Raw genomic sequence first — 21,596 nt, 5'->3', positions numbered from 1 at the left:
GTGGTCACCGGGTCGTGAATCAGATCTGAAATTCCATCAAAACATTCATCAGCCATCATTACTGCAGTGATAAACAACTCACCACCAGATAGCAGCTGAAGTACGGTGCCATTTGTGATTTTACATGAAGTAATTGACAGATCTTGACACGATCCCGGTTCTCTGTCAGGGTGTTTGGCAGATAATGGCTGCATTGTTTTTGGATTCATCAGCAAAAGCCGGCACTTGTTCTATTTTTGAAAAACCTTTTATGCCGGTGCTAACCATGCATGGGAGTATTGATGTCAGCGTCTGAGATGATCAGGTCACTGGTAATCAAACACAGGTTAATGCTGTGCGTCATACTTCCCCTCTTGATTTTCATTACGTTACCCTGAATGAACCCTGCAGGAAGACAACACATGACTATATGGAATACAGTACTTTGATCACAGTTCTGTCATATAAAGAATTTGGACAAATGGTGTTTGGTATTCACTGTATGCAACGATATCTATATTTTTCATCGATAAAAAGTGCTCGTAAATGTTTACTTTAAAGCCAACCAAATGCCACAAAACACCCATTAAATTGTTAACATAATGCATAGAGTAGATACTTGCAGTACAATTAATGTAACCAGGAGTTAAACTGAGATTTGTAAGGGGGAGCCCCGGAACATGGAGGTTGACAGCCTCCATGTTCACTGAAATTTCACAATAAAATACCATACAACTTTATTGTCCACCATAGAGGAAATTTGTCTTTAACTAAACCTTTGAACAACACAACATTAAGACATAGGACATAAGAGACACCATAGAAGTATCACTGATCTAAATTGTGGCTTACTCTCCACCAATAGAAGGGTATCAACTCATAACTCCATGTGAACATCATCTAATCTCCCTTATCTCAATTACAATATGACTAAAAAATTAGCTATTGTACTTCATGATAAATATTAATGTAACAGTGATCAAAAGCCGATTATATTACTGTCTGCCCCAAAATGACATGAATTCTCACAAATATGTACAGGTAAATAATTTGCAACATATTTAATCCAGGAAAATGTAGTTTTCACAAAGTTAATTTAGAGCAATAGATTGAAATTTTGCTTATTTGCCCCCACCCCCTTCTTCTACTGCCAGCAGCAACTGTTAGCTTAGCTTAGCTTAGCTTAGCACAAAGACTGGAATCGGGGAAACAGATAGCCTGGCTCTGTCTATAGGTTACAAAATCCACCTTAAACACCATAAAAAGCTCACTAAATAAACACATTATATCTTGTTAATTTAATTTGTACAAAAACTGAAGTGTGAAAATTACAATTTGCTTGGCTGGGGGCGGGGGGGACTTCCTAGCTAGCTCTTTCCCCATTTCCAGTCTTTATCCTAAACTAAGCTAACTGCCTGCTGGTTTCAGCTACATATTTACAATAGTAGGCTACAGACACCATAGTGGTGTCTCATCTCTCTCAGCAAGAAAGCGAATAAGCGTATTTCCCAAAATGTTCAATTATTCCTTGAAAAGGTTGTGACATAAAATGGCATAAAAGAAAAGACTAAACAGTTGGATTCAGTAAGTTTAGGCTACCAGTATATACACCAAATTTCTGTGTGTCTTTAAGGCTTCCTTGCTCCCAGGCAGTGACTCGGGCACGCAATGGTCTATAGGTCAACTCTAAACACTGGTCGCTTACAGGGAGTGAGGCGTTCATCTTAGGTTACTCCCAGCACATGACACTATAGCGTCTCATTGATGCAGTTAATCTTAATCTGATCTACTGGATGTCTCCCTTACCTACAGAGAAACATGATGAAACTGCTTTTGTTCATTCTGGAGTTTGTGTGGGACATGGGGAAGCAAGTTGGGAGCTGGTTACCAAAGTGTAATACTTTCAATTATTTTAATGGATATCTCATGTAGGACTACTAGCTGATGATATGCTAACAGCTTATAGCTCCTGCATGCAGTGGTCATGATAGGCAATAATGTGGCTTAAAACGCATGAAGATTTTTAAAAATATATTTCCACAATTTTATTATCAAAACCAACAGATATAACATTTATTTCGTATGGCTTTACATCTGTTTTCTTTTATTTATTGTTTTATTACTTACTTTACGTGTTTTTATATTCACATCATGCCATTGTGGAACAGCATTAACAGAGCCACAACACACACAAAACCTGGAGAAAAAAACCCACATAATGACTTTGATGGTTTAAATTAAAGGCACTGTTTCTTAAAGTTTAGAAAATCAACAAGAAAACTGTTCATCATCGTTACCATCACTGTCATCATTATTAACGTCATTCTCACAATCATTGTTACATAAGATGTCTGGTTATATCAGAGCACTGGGAGCGCTGGTGGAGCTTAAGCCGTCGATACTAGAGAGGCAGGTAGCTGGGAGGCTGCAGTAGGTCCCTCTTGCCGTAGGTGGAAGATCCCACGTTGGTCGGTGCGTAGACGGTACCAATAGTGTTACTGGAGCGGACCAGGAAGTCTGCTAGCCTTTGGGTGACGCAGGTGGCTGTGTTGCACTTCCTTTTCTCTATGTGGTGACTGGGAGGATAAAAGAAATTACAGAAACTGACAGTAACACTTATAGATTGAATGTTTGTCATGTAATGAGAATTGAATGCAGCTGCTGATTCCTGTAAATGCCGTCACCTGTTCATGGCTGTGAGCTCCCTCTGCGGCTGTGTACCCATGAGGCCGAGGAATGGGTTGGAGATCAGTACGGGAGCTAACCAGCCGCCACTGTCTGGGAGAGCACTTTCCTGCTCGCTGGATGAGCTGGGACTGAAGTACCTGAATCACAGAGGGAAAAGGGCCAAACCGTTTCACACTGATAGCCGATGATGCCCTCTTAAAAACATCCACTAGTCGCGAGAGCAAGAAGAAAAAGTGGCCACTTAGCTCCCCCCGAGTTGCACAATGAAGCACTTTCCCACAGATGAGCACAATTGGCTTCCACCTCCAGAGTTATCAGTGACCCGCTGCTCCTTACACAGAACATTGCAGCCTTTCTTATGTCACAATTTCCATGATATTCAGCTGCTTGTGTGCTGACCTGCAGGTTAAACTCCTATATTGGTTTCCTGCTTGTTAAGACAATAGTCATTTAAGCTGGTGTGGTGTGATCTGATATGATCAACATGTCAGCAAAGTGAATTGTTCGCCACTGTTTAAACTTTGCACCTAATCTTAGACAAATATATATATATATATATATATATATATATATATATATATATATATATTTTTTATATAGATATATTTCACAAGTCACAGGCATACAAAAGAGGTCATTGCTCTGCTTGTAGTATACACACTTACTTGTGGCTTGGGGCAGCGGTGACGCAGCGCAGCAATGCAAGCAGCATGAGAAGAAGCACAGGCACCCTCAGGTGATACATAGTGTAAGGTGATTACCTGGATCAACACAGTAGAAACAGCAACGTTTGATTTATTGTTACGGATGGCTAAGACAAACCAGTGAATGCAGAATTTGTTGTAATTAACATTGATTTAACTATCAAGACAAGGCCAAAAGAAAGCAGCACAGAAATGTACCAATTTATGTACATTATCAGTAGGCCTACATAATGTCCGAATTTAACACATACAGCCAAGCATAAAAAGAAGAAGAAGAAAGAAGAAAAAAAGTGAATTCTATACAATCTATAATTTACCTACAGTCTGATTTAAAACTGCTCAGTGATTTTGTGACAGTAATCCACCAGCACCTACCAAACATTAACCATGCTCTGAATATTCTTTTTTCCTGTTGCGTAGCTTAAGAGTTACAAATGAGGGTTGCAACTAACAAATATTTTCATTATCGATTAATCTGATAATTATTTTTTTGATTAATTCATTAATATTATCTATAAAATGTCAGAAAATGTAAAAAACAAAAAGTGATGTCTTCAAAATGCTTCTTTTGTCCAACCAACAGTCCAAAATACAAACATATTCAAATCATTATCACACAAGACAAAAAGTAGCAAATCCTCACAATTGAGAAGCTGGAAACAAAGAATATTTGGCATGTTTGCTTGAAAAATGACATCTGTTATCAAAATAATTGGCTACTAATTTTCTGTCGATTGATTGTTTCTAGATACATTTCTTTCTCTCCATTTGACATCATATATACCGCATACTGTATACAGTATATTCTGTGTGCATGATTTGTAGTGCTTTTTTAAAGCGTCTGTACATCATACTTCTGAGAAAAACATATTTATATTTGTATAAATTTGATGGCTTTTGATGCTTCCTTACGTTAAATAGAAACCCCCCAATTTTTTCTATATCATTTTATAGACATATTTGGTGTCTTTGGAAACCCTTTGGATCTTAAATTGAAAACATACAGTAGTTCTGTTCTTTTGAACAACACACAACATGAAGATCTAAAACAAAAATCTGAAAAGAGGTAGAGATTTATCCTATTCAAACCTACACAGAAACTATTGTTATGCAATACAAAATTTGTATATATACACAAGACTCAGACAAAGGTCCTGTATAAAAGACAAACTAAGCCCTTAAGAGAGAGACAGAGTACTTACTTTCTGTTGTGTTAGCCAGTTGCCAGCAGATCCCAGTCACAGTCCAGGGTTTGTCAGACTGTCACACAAACCGACGGCAACAGTTATAGGCTCATCGCTCAAACCACTTGTGACATCAGCTCTCTCCAAATATAGCCTTGCATTTTCATTTACACAGATTGGGTAGGACAAGTGGGGTTGAGTCCAAGAGGGTCTTATATATGTCATACGCACTCTCAGCTGTACCTTAATGTACACATGTACAGTCTGAAACCTGTGCACGTGCAGAAAAATGCAAATTTTCACAGCACACACACACATAAACTCACACACACACACATCTTTGTACGTCACCATCCTCAACATCACCTTCGTCATCATTGTGATCAGCATCCGTGAAGGGACTGACCCGCCATAAACGCTCAACAGGGAGAGGAATGCTGTCAAAGTGGAAAGCTGTCTTCCTATTTACCTTGAGACACGTAATGAAGTTTTAGGTCATCAAACTCTGGCCCTGCTGCCTCCCTCTGGGCCTCATTGACAATGAATAATAAATGTAAAGATGAATTATCATTAATAATGAATGGCATCTCATTATTTTGATGAGACACGTCCCAAACAACTGAGAAAGTACAGACGCTCTGTGTCTGCTGGATGTTTAAATGGGCAACTGTTTGCCAACAAGTTAGCTATATCAACTTAGAAGGTGATGCCAGTGTTTGTGTTTACAAGCTTGTTTATGCTGCTCCCATGTGGTAAAAACAAAACAACAACCCCAAACTGTCATCAGACTTTGATTCAAATATTACTAAACTCTCATTGTTGCATAGAAATATGACATCAACTTTTTGCAGCTAAGCCACGCCCACCTCAAATCGGTGATGAAAAAATTTAAGGGAAAAAAACACAAATATAGAAATTTCTCATGTGAAATAACCAAGTCTGTTCTAATTTTAGAAGTGGTGCATTCAAACAGGACCCCTCTGATGACAAAAATGGTTTACACTCTACTGAGCCTTTAACTCTCACTTTGTGGTAGATCTTTAGCTGGAAAAATCCTCTGATGCACGGGAGCTGGTGTGTTTTCATCTGAAAAAGGGCTTGGTTTGGATTCAACAGAAAATGACTGTGTACTTGAGATTCACTGTAGGGACAGTGATAGCCACTATGGCTGAAAGAAAAGCGCTCATAAAAATGTAATTATCAGATAATGCAAAACAAGAACACATAAAATTTAAAATGATTACCATGACCATGTTTCTGACGAACGTTTGTCCATAGAGATCATCCCACAGTCTCAGTGGAGAGATGCCACCACAGGCTGCAGGCTGCTGGTAAGTGCTGGTGGTTTTCACCACAGCTTTGAGCTAACACAGAGATATAGTGCTGTCCTAATGGACATGTAACACCCCCAAACCCACCAAGGTCTAACAAACACCTCCCTGTGTTTCCTGTAAGCTTCCCAAGAAAACCTGAAGTAACTGCAGACAAAGTTAGAGCGACATTTATTTTTCTGATTTTCTACTTTTACATGAATTATATAGTTATATCCACAGTCTCATAATCATCTTAGTAAGCTTAACTTGACAGTTCATGCACTATTACTTATTATTTATATTATTACATTGTATTATTATACCGTGCATACAAACAATGCAACTATTTCAATGTGATAGTCTAAAAACAATTGATTAATTTGGCCATGTACAACATTTTTGTCAATGCCTGTTAATGCAGTCATATCCTGTTTAAGTGGCAAACTCTGGTTGATAAAAAATATATAATTTGATTGAAAATATAATATTATACTTATAATATATATATTTAACTACTCTAGTGGATGTGAGGGGGGTGTTTATAAAGGTTAATATGCATCTTGAAAGAAAGGACAGGGGGAGGGAAAGACAGAGGAAAGAAAAAGGAGAGTAAAGGAGAGAAAAAGAAAGAAGAAAGTGGGTGGAATGTGTAGGATATTAAGTCTATTTTTATAAACTATAGTCTGGGGAAACATGTCTCTTATATCATTCTGTTGTCTTGTCCCTTGGATTGCTTTGGTAATTGTGAGGAGCCAGATGTTACATGGGTGGCAGCTCAATTTCTAACAAAGCCACTGATACCACAACTAACCCTCACTTTACAGAAAGCTGAGTGAACCTTCACATCTGAAATTGGTTTTATGCCCTACTTATTTCATACTTTGAAGGTGCTCCTCTATATAGCCGCTTTGTTTCCATTTTCACATTCAGTGCGGAGATTTGGGCTTGACAGCTCCAACACACAAGCTCAATATGGCTTTATTAGTATTCCTCTAGCAATGGACATAAGAGGGATTAAAAGTCACCAGGTAATGATTAGTAGATAAGTAGCTAGTGCCTGTAAAGGTAATGGTGCTGTGGCCTCTGGTAATGACTGTTCACATAGAGAGCATCCACACCTTTTCTGTGTTTATTGTTAACTGTGTCCACTATTGCACGATGTAATACTTAAATGAAAGATACTATGCATGTGCAATACAGTGGTGGAAGATGTAATCAGATCCTTTACTTATGAAAAAGTAGTAATACTTGGAAATACCCAAGTAAAATACAAGTACCTCAAAATTGTATATGAGATATGTAGTTGAAGCGCTTTGAGTAGTCAGAATGACTAGAAAGGCGCTATGTAAGTACAGTCCATTTACCATTTGTACTTAAGTACAGTACTTGAGTAAATGCACATTCCACCACTGGTGCAATACCTACGCACAATTGGAGGAACGCAACTCCAACCCACGGTCACAGAGATGTTGGTTGAATAACAGCCAAACTGTTTAGTCAACAGCGGAGCCCTCACACATGCAACCAGTGCGTATGGTCTCTTTCTGGCCCACAATGCATCCACTGACACAAATAAACAGTTCACGTCACCAACACCTACCTGTACTGGCAAAACAAATGCCAGTTGTTTGTTGATTAATTGCATGGAAATGAATGACTCCTGACAAATATTGCTCAAATATGCAGTTGTTCCTCCAGCCTAATTATAGCACTGATATCTCTCCTACATAAATGTATTAATAACATGTTATTGAACACTGGGCAGCTCATACATACAATAAGGCCTCTGGTGAGTTTCCTATTCATGAAGCAATACTTCAAGAGCTCGTTGAATCGTAGTTCTGTGATTCCACAAGTGTCGGTGTACACAACAGTAGTGGTTGAAAGAAATTAATTCATTAAAAGAGAGAGAAACTAAAGTGATCTTCAATTTTGTTCAATTTTACTGCTATCTGCAACTAAGACATAAGATGTCTTAGTTTGCTACCCAAACTTAAAGCTGCTATAATCAATATTTTTTATTATAACAATGGATCAATAAACCACGTGTAATGTGAAAGGCGTTGCTCGTAGTGACAAACCCACAGAGAATTATCAAAAGCAAACCAAAGCTTAAAGGTGAGTGAATATTGGACTGCCGTTCATCAGGTGGCCAGAGACACAACTCCAAATGAATGCTAATGTTGCATGATAGTGATAATGAGTCAGTATTGTATTGTATTTACAGCTTGTTGCGCTGCCCCCAAGTGGCCAAAAAATTTTATTACTGCAGGTTTAATTAACAATGACTGCAATGAATACACTGAATTAATACATTTGAAAATTGTATTTTCAATTTGCACTGTTAGGACATAATTATCCACGTATGAGGAAGGAACCTAACAGGAACATCATTTTCACATTATTCGTGTCCACGCATGATATTGTGTTAACATTGGTTTCATATATGTTTTTTGAGACTGTACATAGATCAGATCTACAAAATTTTATGTGACAATAATATCACACATTCAATGATTCATTTATTGACATAAAAATATTCATTTTGGCCAAGACGTTCACTCTATAATGTTCTTCAGTCTGGGCCTTGCAGGGCTGCTGTGTGATCATGTGCATACATGGGTCAATAGTTTGAATTGTCGGTCACTGTGCACATCAAGTGCTATATCATAGTATCATAGTACCGTTTCTATAGCTGTGGAAATGGGACCGCTGGTAGCCCTTTTCCTCTCCAGGACTAAGTTTAATGTACCAGTTCTTTCCTGTAATAAAAGATGGAGAAAATACTGTTAGCATAGAGAAGGCTATAGCCAAGATGAAAACGCAATCCCTCTTGACAATCCAAGTAAATGAGGCTTTTGGTCAAACTCAGTAACACTTCTAGAATGGTCCCACTTGGCCTTGTTTGACCTTGCGTTTTAGAAAACATTGGTGAACACTTTAGTTTTTTGGGCCGTCAGTTTCTTTGCTGTGTGTTGTTTCTTTTGCTAACTCGTTCTTGTCATCTGTGTGATGGTCCAGCCTCTCTTTTTCCACCTGTGCACTCGTCTCTTTGCGAAACTCAATATATTCGTCTTTCACTTCCTCCTCTGACTTCAGCCCGTCCGTCTCTATCTTTGCTTCCTCTCTTGGAAAAGGAGTAAACTCAACAGTGGTCTCTGTCACAGATTTCAGCTGTTGCCTCTCCTGGATGTTATTTGTGGAGATGAGTCTGCCATCTTGGGGGAGCTGCTCTGTTCTTTGAACCTCTCCTCTCTCCTCCAGCTCTGTTGCGATCCTTACACAAACTATGGGAGCATGAGGCAGTTTGGGTGTTTCAGGAGCGTTAGGCGGGTCCTCAGTGGGATTTGACGGGGCTTGAAGTTCAATTTCCTTTGAAGCTTTTGTACGCTGCGTCTCTGTTTTTCGTTCCGTTTTCCGAAACTGTCGTCTAAGGAGGATGATGACGGCAATGATGAAGAAATACGAGGAACCACTGAGACAAGTGATCAGACCCAGGAAGATGATTCTGGCAATAGAGAGAAAAGATGGACAGAAGGCAATAAAGGGCAGAAATCTTTATTGCTATGTTGTCTAAAATGATGGAGAAAAAAAATCCATGTAATAATAATTCAGCTATATACAGTCATAATAATACTCAACACTTCTGAGCAAATTCATATTAGAAGTCATGTTCTATTTCCACATTTGTAGTCCATGGCGTACCTGTACATAGCAGAGTCATAAATGCGACATGCCCCTCTGCCCCCACACTTCTTGATTGACCACTTCAGGCAAGTTGAATCAATCAGGGCTCCAAAATACACTGGTGCAGGAATTCCACCTGCAGACAAAGAATCACCCAGATATATACTGTTACAACGTTGCAATGGAAAGAAATATTGTGTCTCTCAATCATATATCTCATGTTGTCTTATTTTGACTCCCATATACTGAAAAAAAAGCAAAACCTCAAAAAGTACAAAAAAAAAAAAAAAGTACTTCTAATGCAACTGAAAGTAATGAAGCTTACCAAGAGTCCTAGTTACCAAGGCTTGGATACCCAGCGCAAGGGATTTGAGCTCTGGTGAGATGCATCTGTAATTACAAAACAACACTAGGTCACTTTTATAGATTGTTTTGTAGAAAGTTGCTATACCAGTCAGTGCCTTTAAAGGAATATTTTGACAATTTGGGTTATATGCTTATTTGCTCTCTTGCTGAGAGTTAGATGACAAGATTGATACCACTCTCATGTTTGTACGCTAAATATGAAGCTACAGCCAGCAACTGGTTAGCTTAGCTTAGCACAAAGACTGAAAGGAAACAGTTAACCTGGCTCTGTCCAACGCTAACAAAATCCACATATCAACACCTCTAAAGTTTACTAATTAACATATTATATCTTTGTTTAATCTACACAAAAACCCACTGTGCTAAGCTAAGCTAACCAGCTGTAGCTTCATATTTACCGTACAGACATGAGAGTGGTATCAGTCTTATGCGTATTCCCAAAATGTTGAACAATTTCTTTAAAATGCACAAGACTGACTGGTAAAATTCAGTATTTTGTGTAGTTATCAAAATGATGATGTTTGTGATTTCACTTAGGCTCAGATCCTAAGAATAATATACAGTAACACATAATATTCACAGTTATCATTATTTCCTTCTTCTCAGGAATGGGTGCACAAACCGTATGATGACCATGTAGCCAGGTGTGGCTCCCAGAGAGTTGATAAAGGAGCTGAGAACAGACACAGCCATGTAGGAGGTGAAACTGCGGCTGCAGTCCTTGGCATGAGGACACTGTCCCAGCCTCACAGACGTACTGCTGCCTGCTGGGTAGGAGGCGGACACACAGCTGCAGTTGTGAAAGACCTGGTAAAGAGAGAGAAACTGCAATGTACTGTAGTGGGAAGACTTACTGGAAATTATGAGAAGCACCACCCAATTACAAATTGAAGAAAAAGTCTCTAATTACAGTCAGTCAATCTGCTGTAAGTAAGTTATTTCCCCACAGTTACTTCTTGATGGTGAAATAGCAGATTAATGATTTTGGATAAATGGGTTGCAGAAAAAAATGGGAGAAAGAATTGAGGAAAATAGAAAATAAAGTGAACTTCATTCACTGAATGAAGACTGTGAGATGCAGTTGAAAGCTCTGAAGGCTAATAAGTGGACCTTTGAGCTTAGATTATTTTGTGGCATACTCTGTACTGACCTTACTTTGGGTTGAAACACAATGCATGCTTTCCAAGAAATCTAATAAACTTTCATAAAATGATAAATGGTATCAATAAATTAGCTGACAAATGTGATAATATATATACAGTATATATATATAACATACATTAAAACAAATGAACAAATGTTGTGGGCTGCATGGTACTGCTGATAAACATGTCTAATCATAATGATGCTGCTCAAATGCTTTCAAGGGTGATCATTTGAAAATGTCTGATTTATAAAGAGTTCATATTTTAAAGTGGCTGATAACGTTTTGAATGTGAGGCCTCAACACCAAGTAGTCAAGTAACTCTGGACTCATGAGACCCAAATATCATCCTCTAACTGGCTGATAAGCAGGTTTACTGTGAACACTGTATGTTTGTGCATTCACGTGTGCAGCCCTACTGTGTTCTTGCCGTATCCGCTGGAGCTGAGGCAGCCAGCCATACATGGAGAGATGTAGGTGATGCCGCTGTCTGAGCACACGGGGTCCCACTCCTCTGCTGAACATGAGCAGTCTCTGTTACACTCTGAGAAGAGCAAATCCCTGTTGTATGATACACTCTGCGTCCTGCAGGGCAAAGAGGGTTTATATTTTATATTTGCTGCAGGTTGTGCCGTTAAAAAAATTGGCACTTTTGTATTTTGGGGCTGTAAAAACAGTTCTGAGGGTACAGTATATTCATTTGTTAAAGCTGTGGTCATCCTCATGAACCGTTCATGTCTCAGCACTGACCCGTTGTATGAGATGGTGAGCCCAGCCACGGGAATGTTATCACACTTGGTGCCAAACTGCAGCAGCAGGAGGAGGTATGCCATGAAGGATGTGGCAAAGGAGAGCTGAGCTCCAGACACCAAACTCAGTTTATACCTCTTCATCAGCAGCCCTCCCAGGAAGATCCCCACTGCAACCGCTGGCAGGTTCAACACACCTAGAAAAAAAACATAAGGGGTGTGTTTCTCTATGAGTCTTAAAGCTTTGAACAGAAGTGCTGCAGAGATGTAAGTGTAATCAAATAATAATCAAAGAGCACTCTGATTATTTTGTTAACTTACAGAATTTGTGCACATTTCTTTATCTATTTAAATATAATCAAACATTTAGCCTTGTTTAATCTGTACAGAAACTGAAATATAAAAAAATGACAAGCTAGCTGTTTCCAGTCTTTATGCTAAGCTACACTAACTGTCTCTTGGCTCTAGCTCCATATTTAGCATACAGATGTGACATCTCATCTAACTTTCAGAAAAAAACCCACTAAGCGCATCCCCTAAAATGTCGACATATTCCTTTAAACAATTCCAATTCAACACTGAAGCTAGCAAGCCAACTGTTTGAGAATTTAATGATGGTGCGTGGCCAAGGTCAGGATTGTGCGGTTTGAATCAGAGGAGGTCTCTTCCTTTGTTTCTCTGTCCTTTCTGGGGCATTTTCCTTCTGTTACTGTCTCCCTAGTTCACCACAGCTCTGTCTACATGCAGTTACAGCTCTACCATTAGTTGACTGAGTGTAACTCTATCTTTGCAGTATATCATAAAGTGAAACTATGTATCTGTTGCAACAAGAAAGAACACATTCTTCTTCTTCTTACAAATAAAAGCTTGAATTCATAACCAATAAAATGCACTCTTGCTCCATTCAGTACTGCCACTTTAGCCTTACTTGGTCTGTATGACCAGTAGCTTATGGTGGCTAATGTTAGCTAATGTTAGCTAACTTAAGATAGGCTAGATATTGATGTGTAACTGACATTACTGAGTCAGTTTGCTGACTTTATGACTCTTCTCTACTTTTGCTTCTGTTACACTACATTTTAGCATTTACCATTATCCCATATCACTTTTACTGTTATTCAGCAATAGCCTCGCTACGCGAAGAGGAGAGATGTAAATGTAGGAGGTTTTCTCATAGCAACGATATTAATGCAATTAATTTTTTACCTATGAGGAAGTTGGCTCTGGATGCAGACTGTCCAAACTGTTGTTCCATGTATTTGGCTTTGAAGGTGAACAGGCCGATGAAAGAGTTGAACTTCAGGATGCTCCCACAAAGGAGCAGAAAGTAGGCAGGAGTTCCCAACAGACGCTTCAACGACGGAAGAAACCCTGTGGAAGGACATCAAGTAAAAATACAAGCAATGACCATAAACGTGCACACATAGTGTAATTTAGTCAAATATCTGTATTAAATATGGAAAGTTGAACTGGAAATGCAATAAAGTGCCATCAGTGTTCCATTATGGGAAGAAGAGGATTGTCTCAACCTTTAGCGATGTCAGTCAGCTTGAGGTTATGATTGTTGTTGAGGGCATCCTGTGTCCCATCAAGGGTCTCCACGGCGGGAGTTTTCTTGCCCTCATCTCCTCCCTGCTTTGGCAGCGAGCGGGGCAGGAACCAGAAGGGAACACTGGAGATGAGCAGGAAGGCGGAGGACACCAGGAAGCCCATCCACCAGGCGCCCACCCAGCGGGCATCTTTAGGAGTGATGGTCACACTTTCTGGATGGCAGAAAAGAGTGAGTGCAGTTTCAATCTGCAGAGTTCAGCTTGTCACTTCCTCTGTGTGAAGTGACCAGATTGGACACCAGATTTGATTTGGGAAAAACAGGCTAATTGCATCTTAATTATCAGAGATGGGACAATCAACTCTCTGGTCTGCACACTTTAGGTGGACTGATTGAGTTTGTTTGACAAATAAATTATTGATTTTGCCTCACAGGGACACTCAGAAAAGGCCTCACTAACCTGTTCTGACAGGTGTGCAGCCTAGTTTTATAGCAGCATGTCAGACCTTTGCACCATGAGCAGCAGCATGAGTCAAAATCAGTCTGAACCAAAGCTCCAGCCAGAGTCACCATGCCTCTTCTGTCAAAATATGAAATTCTAGCCAAAAAGCCTTGTCCAAGCTGTCATGTTCCGTTCAGTACAGTTCTAGCCTAGCTAACAGTGGCAGTTTTACCTCTCTAAATTCATTGTAATTTTTGAAACAATTACTTCTTGATTTCGAGTACAAGAGCAGTAGGCTGTAGCAAGTCAACTAATTAAGCTGACGTTAGAGTGAAGACTAACCATAACTGATGATACAGTACATACTTCTTCCAAAACAAATGCATTACACTTACCCATATCAACATATCCAATGTCGACATATAGTTTGGCACAATAGGAGCCAAGGAGGAAACCAAACATGGGGCCCAGGAGAGTAATGGTCTGGAGACAAGCTGCAAATCCCAAAATAATCAAAAGATTAACATTTTGTACGATGTGGTCTAGAGGAGAGGGGGCAAAAACAGAAACTGAACCCCAGTGGGAATACATTTGATAAAATAAGAGTTTAGAAGATAGGTTTAACCTATCAAATGAATACACATGACTGGAAAATACCTTAAATCAGAGTACACTGCTGAATGAATATAAAGGAGAACTGATGGACATATTGTACTCATTAAATGTGTATAGACATTTGGACCACTGGAAACCCAAAATGAGCAATCATATGTTACCTATATAGAAGGGGGAGTTTTCTGCTTTAGCAAAGTCGTCGATGTAGGAGATGCCCAGAGGTGTGACCGGGGTTTCTCCAATCCCCCGCAGAGCGTTCCCGAGGAACACATAGATCCACATGTTGGAACCAGACTCTCTCACACAGGCTCCATAAAGACACACAAAGATCTGATAAACAATTATTTCCATGGACACTGCTTCATACTATCTCTGATGTATTACTATCACTTAAGTTTTTACATGGAGTTCAAAGTTGTGTGTGTGTGTGTGTTTTTGTGCGTGTGTCTGTATGTATTGTCTGCATCATTCAGATTCTTATAATTTTGTATCTAAAAGAAGACTTTCATGCATGTGTATCAAAAGCTGAATTTAAAAAAACATCAAACTTTGTATGGAGCCCCCTCACATTCACGTTATTGAGAAAGAGAAAATAAAGTCTGCTACCTCAATCATGTGGACTACCTCAAACCAGATGTATGAATACAATGTGGTGTTCATTCAATATCAGTTCAATAGGATGTGGCTTTAAGCTTGCATACCACTGCTTTGTATGTGACTTCCATATTGTGTTTCTTTCTAAATACATCTCATCAAGATCGCTGAACAGGATCAATACATTGCATTCTGTGGGTATATGACATGTTTTTGTGAGAAGAAGAATTAATTATGGCTCAACAATAGAAAGACTGACGCATTTCAACTGCAGCCCATCTCGGGTAACTAGAACTCATTGGAACAAGAGCTGCTCCTCAGAACATTGAAGAATACATAAACAGATATGTGTCCAAGCTGAATTCATTATCATGAATATTGCAGATGTCTGCTTTCGCAGTGATGCTACAAGACCTGATGGTCACACATATTATTCTGTCTCTTTTCTCTTTCTTTTCTGCTTTCTGCGGCTGTGCAGTTGTCAAGCAGTATGTACACAGCACGGGAGGTGAGCGGCATTGAAAGTCAGACCAGCATCAGTGCATTCCAGGGATGGTTGAAAGAAAGCCAGTGAGTTGTTAAGGGTTTTAACCAGGTTTCATGTTAAGGCAGACTTTTTGTATATGCTACTGTTGTGGTTTCTTGTCCACTGACTATAGCAAAGGCATCTAGTATAGTTTGTCCTGATTGCAGGTTGTTGATTTCAACTCCATGGGTAGAGAGGTTTGTCAGCTGACTTTTCCACCCACATGACCAATGCTGTACAGTTGCATGTTTTATTGTTAGGTTTGTAATTCACATCTTCTTCAGCTTCAAGATACAAGCTCAGATACATAACAAGAGTATACAGCCATGCTAGCAGCATTTCACAAATGTCAACCTTGTGGTGGAACTAGAGAAAAAGTTAGGGGATTACCAAAGTCGGTAGGATTCAAGGGCGCAGCACAAAATTCTGGTCCCTGTACATAGGCATTCTCTATGGGCTCCACGGCTATTAGTATCTTTGTGGGCCCTCCTCACATGAGGGCCCTGGTAGGATTCATCGTCTCGGAACCATAAATGTCTGTAAAAAAAAAATGTATTGCTGATCCATGTAGCTCAGATATTTCACTTGATGAGTGAAAACTTTGACTAGCTGCTGGCACTAGAGGGAAAGTCAGGGGATCACCAACGTTTGTAGGATTCGTCCTTTAGGCACCATCGATCTCCGTATAAACTTTCATGGCAATCCATTCAATTGTTGTTGAGATATTTCAGTCTACACCAAAGTAGTGGACCGACCGAGACAGTGTGTCCTCACACCCAAGGGTACCTATATACTGACTGTTAGCTAAAGCTGCACAAGGTAAATTTGCACTTTGACCAAATGGCACAGCAAACATTTAATATGTAAAGTGTAAAATGAGTGTCTTTCCTTGCATAAAGCTCTAGATTAACAGAAATCCAAGTTACTGATATGTCAGTGGAAATCATTTTGAAGCCACCCATTTGATCCCAGCATGTAGCCCACAGTCTTACCTTTGTTGTCCTCCACAGAAGGCTCTATCTGAATTTCAGGTACATCTTCTGTTTTCAGAGGATCCACACAGGCAGCGATGTTCACACTGTCGTTCTGGAAAGCCTGAATGACTGTGTCATACTTGTAGCTGTAGTGAAAACCAGCGGTGCCAAAATGAGACATCAAACAAGATCACTTGGAGGTCTTTTTTCAATTTCCTTTCTAAAATCGGGTGTTTGTTGTCATTTACCGTCCCATGAAGAAGTGTGTCAGGCCAGTGAGAAAGGCCCCTACTGCCATGAGGAAGCAGCCCACAGCAATGAGTCTGGGCCGATGTAGCTTGGCCCCAAAATGGCTGACCACAGCAAGAAACAACAAGTTGCCTACCTCCAAGAAAGAGAAACCAAGAGAGCAGAAGAACAAATCAGCTATAGAGTCAAACTGAAAAAGGTATCAGGAACAAAAGTAAGACCTGATCAGAAGCACAAAAGATTAGGTTTAAAGACAGATAGACCGTACCCATCTCAAAACTGCCATCTATAAGTCCAATATGCGTGCTGGAGAGGTCAAAACGTCTCTCAATCTGAGTGATGGAGCTCTTCATGTAGGTTCCTGTCAGAGCCTTGGAGAAACAGGCGAAGGACAGCGCCACAATAAACAACTAGAAGACACAAGGGGAAATATAAGTCATTAGAATGAGCTAACAATTCATATATTTTACAGCCAATGCTGTGAATGAAACGGTTTCTATCATTTTCTAATAAATGTCTGTCGAGTACACGTTGCAGCAGGAAATTAATCATCTAAAATCTTTAAACCTGCAATAAGTGATGTTTTTGGCCACTTGGGGGCAGCAGAAACAACACAATACTGACACATCATCACCTTTTCAGTTGTCTATTTAGACATACATCAGTTACGTAACATCATTCATTTGATAGTCGTATTATGGTCGCCTGGCGAATGTAAATCCAATATTCACTCTCTTTTAGCTTTGCTTTTGGTCTCTACTAACTCCTGAGAGAAATATCTGGCTCTTTAGCTGCTAAATGCTCCTCTATGTTCACCAGCTAGTCCCTAACTGTGTCTCTGTGTTTGGTGCTGAGCAGGTAGTGGATTAGCGGATTGGTTTTTAGAGCTTTTTCGCTGAAAACAGCTGCGTGCTGCGGTGGTCGCCATGAGAGCGGTGAGAGTGAAGCAAAACAGTAAAGTTGTGGGCCGGACAGCTGAAAAGCCGAGAGGAGCTGCAGATTCAGGTGACAATTCGCTGTAGGTTCATCACTACGAGCGACCCCTTTCACATTGTCAAATTGTTTTCACATTGTCATTTGATACATTATTAATTGCCAATAAATGTATGTTACCAGTTTGAAGACCTACTAATGTAAATTTGTACAACATTAAATTTGACTTACTCACCCACTCTGTATGCTGCTTACATATGCTTTTAAATGGTTTCTGCCTCCTCCATTGCAGCCTCCACAGTCCTTGGTTTTGCTCTGTGTGTGGGCACCCTGAGTCTCTTTATTACAAAGTTAATTCCCATCAGGGATTATTGTAGTTCTCCTGCTATGTACAGTATTTCCTCTATTATGCATTGCTGCTACAGAGGGTTTCATCCACAGTGTAAGTATAATTTAATGTACTCCACGTCCTTGTCTGATTTAGAATAAGGGTAAGTCATATAATGGGTCTATATTTTTGAGATATTGTTTAGCTCAAGAAGAAAAAAATGCCCAGATAAAGCTGCCTATACAGTTTTGTTACCTTATTGTCAAGGTTTATTTATTCTGAAAATTTGCTTTTCAACCCAATATCTACAGACTGAGCTAAGTTAGCCCGTGAGGAAAAAGTCTTGGATGAAAGATGTGTGTAGATGTGTTTTTGGAGTAATGCTCCATTAACTTTGCACATGCTGATGTAGTGCCGCAATCAGACAAAGCTGAGCTAGGGACTGATACTGAAGTGTTTGACAAAAGTTGATATGCTGGTCTAGAGTAGAAATGTGGCCTGCCGAGATTTTCGAAACAACATAAGATCCGCTCTTGGCTTGATTCTACCTACTTTGAGGGAAGGCATATCTCTGAAAATGTTCAATTGACCAAAAACTAATCTCACATTTTAAGCATTTATCCATTCATCCATTATCTATACAAGCTTATCAAACCCCTGCTGTGAGGGAACAACTGCACCACTGCGCTGCCTTTTAGGCTTTTAGCTGATATTTTTATCTAGACAATTTACTCCGAGTGCATCAACAGAATGAACTTCAGCCCATGAAGAAAAACAGAGTCAACCAGCAGCGAAGTGTTGATTACAGATAGCTTTAGTACTTTGAGAGTGGAGATGCCAGGGTGTTTTTGGCTCTTCTGGTCAGGGTCACACAGAGCCTGCTGGCTGGTCATCTTGTCTCTGTCCTCTTTTGCTTCTTCCATTCTACACCGAACGTTTGTCTGCCGGTCTATCTACCTGCTCTCACTGCACTGCAAGAAAAGCAGACATAGACAATATATAGACAATAAAAGAAGGAAGGTCAGGCTAAAGATAAGAAAAAGGTGTTTTGACTCCTTAATAGTATTAATACATATTTCGTCCCCCAAGGAACAAAACAGCTTATATTACCTCCAGTTGTGAAGTGAAGGGTAGACCTAATCAAAACGAATAGTACAACATTTTGGGAAATAAGCTTATTCCCTTTCTTGCTGAGAGTTAGACGGGAAGATCGATACCACTCTCATGTCTGTATGGTAAATATGTAGTAAGAGCCAGCAGCTGGTTAGCCTAGCTTAGCATAAAGACTGGAAACAGGGGGAAACAGGGGGAAACAGCGGGAAACAGTTAGCCTGGCTCTGTGCGAAGGTAACAAAATCTGCCTACCAGCACCTCGAAAGCTCGGTTATGAACACCTTATTTGTTTCTAGTCTTTATTCTAAGCTAACCGGCTGCTAGCTGTAGCTACATATTTAACTACAGATACGAGAGTGGTATCAGTCTTCTCATGTAACTCTGCAAGAATGCAAATAAGTATATTTCCCAAAATGTCAAACTATTCTTTTAAACTTGATTTTCCCACTCATTTCATACAACTGATATATACATTTTGTATATTTAGATATATTTATAGTACACATCATATTAAATACAAATGTTAATTTTCTTAAAATATAACAGATTTTTACAAAAACTGGCAGTTGTTTACATAATAATCATCTTCACATAGACATCATAGTTTACCAAGCTTTTCATTCATCACTACAGCAATAATCTACTGCATAATAATCAAAGTATTGAAGCTTACAATAGTGAACAGTTTCAAGGACTTCAGATTCTCAGTAATTAGCATGTCTGATTAAATTTAAATTGCATAAACATTGTAATGCTTGAAAAAGATATATTTCAACAATCAGTATCCACTTATTTGGAGTTCTATGATGTCAAGTGCAAAGTCCTGGTGCAAAGCCAATTCTGCCAGTTCAGCCTCACATGTCTGAATTTGTGAAGCAATGAAAACAGAGGAGCTGTTACCTGTGCAAACTCCACCAGCGTCTTCTCCCCACAATCCTCTCAGCTCAGTAAACGTCAGGAGCTGCAGGTTGAATCCATATCAGAGAGGAAAATGGTTTCTGATGACAACTCATTTGTCCTCTGGAAGACTTGCGCAAAGAGGGGGGGGGGGACCTGTCATAAAGTAACACAATCAACCAGTTAGTATGTTTTTCTCCTCATAACTCCAATAATCCCCCTCAGGTTCAGCCTGGTTAATACTCCCACCCAAAGCGCAGCTCGCCTTTAAAGTCTGATCCATTCTTGGCCAGCAAGCAATGGTATTATCAAGGAATTTCTGGAAATTTAAATATTTCAAATTTAGTTGTATTTAGAGCAATAGACAGCCAAGTCACTACTGCTAAGCAACAACTGAGGAAATTTAATAAAATACCTAGTGCATTTCCAGGCCTAGGGGACTGGGGTCTCCCCTCTCCTCTTTTTCTTCTGCTCCTCTTTAAGCAGCCATGTATCTGTCCTCTTACTGAGAGGAGGAAAACCTGCTCTCCCCAAGCTCCTATTCTCCTGTCTGAGGGCAGAGCAGTTACTTGGAACAAGGAGGACAAAAGGCCTCACACATTTTTATTCCACACACATGCCAGCCAGTCCAGGAGGGGGACAGCAACAAGAGAACAGGGGGGGAAGATGGAAGGGAAACAGATTAGTAATTCCAAACCAGGCCCATTGGACTTTTTTTCCTCCCAAGAAAAAAATATCAGATGCTTGTTGCTTTAAGCAGGAATTTAAAAAGAGGTGTATAAAATGTAAGTTTTTGATTCTGAAAGTTTCAGATGAAGGTCCAAATTGCCTTTCATATATCTACTGATAACACGTCAATCGATCACACTCATTCATTTGGTTTGCTGGATCGCTTTCATGAAAACATGGAACAGTGTGTCTCAGCGTAAACATGTTTCAGGGAATGCTTCTATTACTCCAGTGACCGGTGGGGGGTTCGGGCAGCCAGGAAGCAGGTCACGCAAGCAGCTTTGGTCCCTCACAAATTCCAAGGATTAAGATTAAGACTTCACATTCCTGCACAGCAACAGTGCTGTGTGTGTTTACTGCTTTCCCTTTCTGAAAAACTATACTTAGCTCCAGAATTTTGCATTGTCTTTTGTCAATGTATTTAGTTTCAGGTACATTCAGACAGGAATGCAGTTTGTTACTGCATCAGGGCAACCATCAGCTACTGTACCTGCTGAAAATGAGTACATAGATACTTGTGTTTTCCAATGAGATGTTAACATGACTTTTTAAATTCTACATTACTAATTAATTTATTTTTTCCTAGGCTTTGGTTTGCACTAATAGACACAGTGAGATACCCTCAGTGGCATTGCAGTTCCTTCCAGTGGATATATTGTTGTATAGAGTGCTGCCTGCTGGTGAAACCTAACACTGCACATTCTCTCAGGTTCATGAGCAACAAGGCATGGAGGGAAAATAATATAACGGGGATGAATAGAATTAAGGGTATAAATACAGAGGATATTATATAATTTCACATCAAAGGATGAAATATGAAAGTTACCAACTTT

At 39.6% G+C, this 21,596-nt stretch overlaps 2 protein-coding genes across 4 annotated transcripts; both read right to left on the bottom strand.

Moving 5' to 3' along the window:
* Nucleotides 1-2,009: 2,009 nt before the first annotated feature.
* On the bottom strand, nt 2,010-4,710 carry LOC122871332 (islet amyloid polypeptide). 2 transcript variants are annotated; one of them, XM_044186331.1, is made up of 4 exons: nt 4,574-4,710; nt 3,333-3,428; nt 2,664-2,804; nt 2,010-2,555 (listed from the first exon to the last, which is right to left on the bottom strand). In XM_044186331.1, the coding sequence occupies exons 2-4, from the start codon at nt 3,410-3,412 to the stop codon at nt 2,381-2,383; spliced, it is 396 nt and encodes a 131-aa protein (XP_044042266.1). In that variant the 5' UTR covers nt 3,413-3,428; nt 4,574-4,710; the 3' UTR covers nt 2,010-2,380. The 2 variants fall into 2 exon arrangements, with proteins under 2 accessions (XP_044042266.1, XP_044042267.1); XM_044186332.1 differs by having other exon boundaries at nt 3,333-3,434; nt 4,574-4,626.
* Nucleotides 4,711-8,096: 3,386 nt separating this feature from the next.
* Nucleotides 8,097-20,597, bottom strand: LOC122871495 (solute carrier organic anion transporter family member 1C1-like). Of its 2 annotated transcripts, none has more exons than XM_044186681.1 (16): nt 20,450-20,597; nt 20,038-20,190; nt 18,846-18,990; nt 17,032-17,173; nt 16,763-16,895; nt 16,533-16,660; nt 14,582-14,728; nt 14,201-14,299; nt 13,344-13,577; nt 13,021-13,185; nt 11,816-12,011; nt 11,485-11,650; nt 10,544-10,728; nt 9,881-9,945; nt 9,574-9,691; nt 8,097-9,376 (listed from the first exon to the last, which is right to left on the bottom strand). In XM_044186681.1, the coding sequence occupies exons 3-16, from the start codon at nt 18,945-18,947 to the stop codon at nt 8,809-8,811; spliced, it is 2,448 nt and encodes an 815-aa protein (XP_044042616.1). In that variant the 5' UTR covers nt 18,948-18,990; nt 20,038-20,190; nt 20,450-20,597; the 3' UTR covers nt 8,097-8,808. The 2 variants fall into 2 exon arrangements, with proteins under 2 accessions (XP_044042616.1, XP_044042615.1); XM_044186680.1 differs by having other exon boundaries at nt 18,846-18,995; nt 20,450-20,596.
* Nucleotides 20,598-21,596: the final 999 nt, after the last annotated feature.

Source organism: Siniperca chuatsi, linkage group LG23 (assembly GCF_020085105.1).
Source record: "Siniperca chuatsi isolate FFG_IHB_CAS linkage group LG23, ASM2008510v1, whole genome shotgun sequence".
In the NCBI taxonomy this organism is placed as follows: domain Eukaryota; kingdom Metazoa; phylum Chordata; class Actinopteri; order Centrarchiformes; family Sinipercidae; genus Siniperca; species Siniperca chuatsi.
Note: the sequence above shows the minus strand (reverse complement) of the source record. Positions and strands in the feature narration are given on the sequence as shown.

Excerpts from the sequence above, each read along its gene's own strand:
- LOC122871495 (XM_044186681.1), bottom strand. The coding sequence starts at position 18,947 with ATGGAAGAAGCAAAAGAGGACAGAGACAAGATGACCAGCCAGCAGGCT. Across the intron at positions 16,896-17,031 it reads AGATGGCAGTTTTGAGATGG|GCAACTTGTTGTTTCTTGCT; the intron begins GTACGGTCTATC and ends TCTTGGAGGTAG. Across the intron at positions 13,578-14,200 it reads CATTGGATATGTTGATATGG|AAAGTGTGACCATCACTCCT; the intron begins GTAAGTGTAATG and ends TCTGCCATCCAG.
- LOC122871332 (XM_044186331.1), bottom strand. The coding sequence starts at position 3,412 with ATGTATCACCTGAGGGTGCCTGTGCTTCTTCTCATGCTGCTTGCATTG. Across the intron at positions 2,805-3,332 it reads ACCGCTGCCCCAAGCCACAA|GTACTTCAGTCCCAGCTCAT; the intron begins GTAAGTGTGTAT and ends TCTGTGATTCAG. Across the intron at positions 2,556-2,663 it reads GAGCTCACAGCCATGAACAG|TCACCACATAGAGAAAAGGA; the intron begins GTGACGGCATTT and ends TTATCCTCCCAG.